The sequence below is a fragment of the Silene latifolia genome, chromosome Y (genome assembly GCF_048544455.1).
Source record: "Silene latifolia isolate original U9 population chromosome Y, ASM4854445v1, whole genome shotgun sequence".
Lineage (NCBI taxonomy): Eukaryota > Viridiplantae > Streptophyta > Magnoliopsida > Caryophyllales > Caryophyllaceae > Silene > Silene latifolia.
The window spans coordinates 69,954,972-69,959,158 of record NC_133538.1 but is presented as its reverse complement, the minus strand read 5'-3'; the positions used below and the strand labels follow the sequence as shown (position 1 = coordinate 69,959,158).

General features: G+C 42.0%; 1 protein-coding gene across 1 annotated transcript; it reads left to right on the top strand.

Annotated features, from left to right (window-relative positions):
* Positions 1-1,165: 1,165 nt before the first annotated feature.
* LOC141628299 (uncharacterized) lies at positions 1,166-1,549 on the top strand. Its single transcript, XM_074441459.1, has one exon. The coding sequence runs from the start codon at positions 1,166-1,168 to the stop codon at positions 1,547-1,549; it is 384 nt and encodes a 127-aa protein (XP_074297560.1).
* Positions 1,550-4,187: the final 2,638 nt, after the last annotated feature.

Below are 4,187 nucleotides of genomic sequence, written 5' to 3'. Positions count from 1 at the left end.
GGGCATTATTCTTATCTTTCCAACAGGTGAACACGTGCCCGTGTCCATCAAGCTGGATTTCAATGTCACGAACAACGCCGCTGAATATGAAGCATGTTTGCTTGGTTTACGCAGTGCTCTTGTGAAGAAGTTGTTAATACATGGAGACTCGTCTCTTGTGATCAAGCAAGTGGGTGGGTCATGGAAAATTAAGAGCCAAAGTTTGGCCCTATATCAAACCATAATCGAAGAATCGGAAAAGTAATTCGAGGATATTCAATATGTTCACCTCCCGAGAGAGGAAAATCAGTTTGCAGATGCGTTGTCCAAGCTAGCTATCCTGATCAACATTTACGACCATATAGACAGTTTGCCAATATGTGTAGAATGAATATCGTCACTTGCCTATGTGAATGCAGTCGATGATGCCGAGGAAGGTAAAACCAAACCCTAGTAAACGGCCATTTTGAATTTCAAGGAAACAAGAGAGTATCCTCCCGACCTTGACAAGCGTGGGATGCGCGCTCTGTGAATGTTATCCGCCTTATTCATCAGGACTGATGATCGACAATTGTACAAGAGAATGGCTCAAGGTGTTTTATTGCGATGCATCGATAAACCGACAGCTGAAAAGGTTATCGAGGAAGTCCATGACGGTGAATGTGGGCCACACATGAATGCCCATATGTTAGTTCGTAAGATCATAAGGCTTGGTTATTATTGGACAACGATGGAAACAGATTGTTGCAAGTATGTCAGGCATTGTCACAATTGTCAGATATTCGCAAATGTGCAGCATGTAGCACCTTCTATGTTATACACCATGACGTCACCATGGCCATTTTTAACCTGGGGAATCGACATCACTGGGAAAGTAAACCCATCAGGAACTGGAGGGCACTGTTTTATCCTGGTTGCGATTGACTACTTCACGAAGTGGGTAGAGGCTAAGTCTTACAAAGTACTAAAAGTGAAGCAAGTAGCACAATTCATTTAGAATGACATCATTTGCCGGTACGGAGTACCACATGAGTTCATCAGCGATCGTGGAACCCATTTTCAAGCTGAGACCGTGGTTATACTTGAAAAGTATAAGATCAAGCACCACAAGTCATCACCTTACCGTCCTCAAACAAACGGTGCGGTAGAAGCTACTAATAAAACAATCACGGCCATCTTAAAGAAAATGTCTGACAATCATAAGGAATGGCCTGAGAATATACCTTTCGCATTATGGGGGTATAGAACTTCGATTAGAACAGCAACGGGTGCAACCCCGTACTACTTAGTTTATGGGATGGAAGTAGTCCAACCTGTTGAAATAGAGGTGCCATCTCTAAGGATCCTACTGGAAAGCCAGGTTCCCGAAACAGATTGGGCTCAAGCAAGGTATGATTCACTAGTCATACTCGACGAGTGCCGTTTGAACGCATTATACCACATCCAACTCTACCAGAAAAAGACTGAGAGAGCTTTTAATAAGAAGGTGAAACCACGAGGGATGAACGAAGGAGACTTATTTCTCAACACTAGTACAATTAATGCAATTGGCATCGGTTGTAAACAATGATTGGCATCGGTTCCTAACCGATGCTAATCCAGGGGATGTAAATGACCTTTTTTTGAATTGGCATCGGTTGATGAACTGATGCCAATTTGCACATATTGGCATCGGCCTTTATTCAATTGACATCGGTTCATAACCGATGGCAATTTACACTTTTTGGATCGGTTATACCATAGGAACTGTTAGGCCTGTAAATACGCACATATTTCAGGATGACAGTTCATCCTGCCCTGACCATCAGGAGAAGACAGGCGCCAGCCAAGGAGAGGACAACTGTCAAAATATAAAGACAATATTTGACCACTTCAAATATAATATTATTGTGATTATTCGGACAGTAATTATATCATTAATGAGAAAGATTTGGTAATAAAAACCATGCAATTAAGAGAGTAATTAAGCGCATTAAGGAGCATTAATCCGAGCAATTAAGGGGGAATATTCATCATTAAGTACAAGATTTGGCAGCCGTTCAACTTGGCTATATAAGGAGCACTTGAAGATTATTTGAGAACAACGCATACTCTAGCATACAACATTCTCACAGCAACACTTTAGCAGTTTTACAATCATTTAAGCTAATTACTCAATATTATAGTTAAATCCTCTCCTGACTTGGCGCCCGTGGTTTTTTCCCATTAAAGGGTTTTCCACGTACAAATTCCTTGTCTTATCTTTACTTGTTTATCTTACTTTACTTTTCTTGTTTCATACCCTGGCCTGCATATTCACAGATAAGTTCGAGCTAGTTAACCCTGCCTAGACTTACCTTAACCTGATTTCACCTTGCGTAAAATCTATACAAAACAATTGGCGCCCACCGTGGGGCATCTAGCTATTTAAAATCCTTATTCCTTATCTCACAAAAATCTAAATAACCTATAAAAATGGCCCAGCCTACCGTTGAAGAACAATTGAACGCAACCCTCCAGCAACTTGCTGAGTTGGAAGGTTTGAAAGACAAGGTAGCCCAAACTGAGGCTGAAATCCTTCAGTTAAGAGAATCTGAGTCAGCTCTGAAACAAAAACTGGAAAAAACTCAAGGAGCAGGTTTTAGATTCCAGCCAGGAACACCATTTGCATCAATCATCAAAAACATTGATTTCTCCAGCTTGGAGTCCAAGTGGCTCTAAATTTATCAATGTTGATGGTGATGGTGAGCAAACAATAACAATGAAAAACCTGATGAGTCTGCAGCAGCCATCATGATGGCAGTAGTCCAGGAGATCAAGAAACAAAATGAAAAATTCGAAAAGATACCCGGAGTTCCTGCCAGCTTGGAGGAGGCTGCTCCTGAAAGTTATGTTGATTCACCTTTTATAGACGAAATAGCAAAAGTGGATCTGCCTAAGAATTTTGTGATTCCGTCTATGAAAATTTATGATGGGACCACAGATCCACAGAATCATGTAGCTCTCTATAAACAGAAAATTTTAGCTGCATCTATCCCAAGTGAGTTCAGGCAAGTTTGCATGTGCAAAGGGTTTGGAACAACCCTTACCGGACCTGCTCTGCAATGGTACATCAATCTGCCAACTAGGAGCATCCATTCTTTTGCCAACCTGATCAACAACTTCAACCAGCAGTTTGCAAGCAGCAGGGAGTTAGAGAAGCGGTCCAGTGATCTTTACAAGATTACGCAGAAGCCAGAGGAGAATCTCAGGGTATTCCTCGCCAGGTTCAACAAGGAGAAAGTGTCCATTCCCAGGTGTGACGTTGGAATAGCAGTGAAGGCATTCAGACAGATGCTACTACCTCATAGTGATTTATACAATGAACTCACTAAGTATCCCTCTCATACCTTCGAAGATGTCCAGGCCAAGACTCTTGCATATATCAGGCTGGAACAAGACAAAAGCTACAAAGTTGGATCATCCAGTGGATCAAAGGATTATGAAAAGAACAATAGGAAGAGCAACAAAGGAAACAATTACAGACCTACTCCATAGTCTAGGCCAGACCATTCAGAAGTCAACCTGGCATATCAGTATCAAGGTAAGGCTAAAGTTTTCCCACCTATTTCCGAACATAACTTCAGTGTTGATATTGCAGGCCTGATCCAGCGACTTGACAACATGGGACCAACAGTCAGATGGCCTAGGAAAGTTGAAAATACCAACCCTAGGAGAGACAACTCCAGGTGGTGCGAATTCCACATGGACATTGGAAATACAACATATGATTGCGTCACCCCGAGAAAAGAAGTGGCCTGCCTGTTGAAATCCGGATAACTAAAGGATCTGATTAGAACAAAGGGGAGAAATGGAGAGCAGAGCAAGGAGAACCGGAAGCAAAAACAGGACCTCAACCTTCCTCCACCACCCCAATTTATGAAGTAAAATTCATAACTGGTGGATCGAAAGTTTGTGGCCTGACCAGTTCATCAGCAAAGAAGATAGCCAGGATGCCAAGGACTACATTACCGTGTAAACCGAATCATGTCCCATCAATCACTTTCAGTGATTGTGACCTAGTAGTGATTCCTAACGTTCATCATGATGGCCTGGTAATTTCAATGCGTAATGGAACTGCTACAGTGAGGAGGATACTGGTAGACGGAGGCAGCTCAGTGAACCTGATCATGCTTGATGTACTAAAAGCCGTGAATATTGATGAAGAACAAATCACCAAGAAGTCCAGT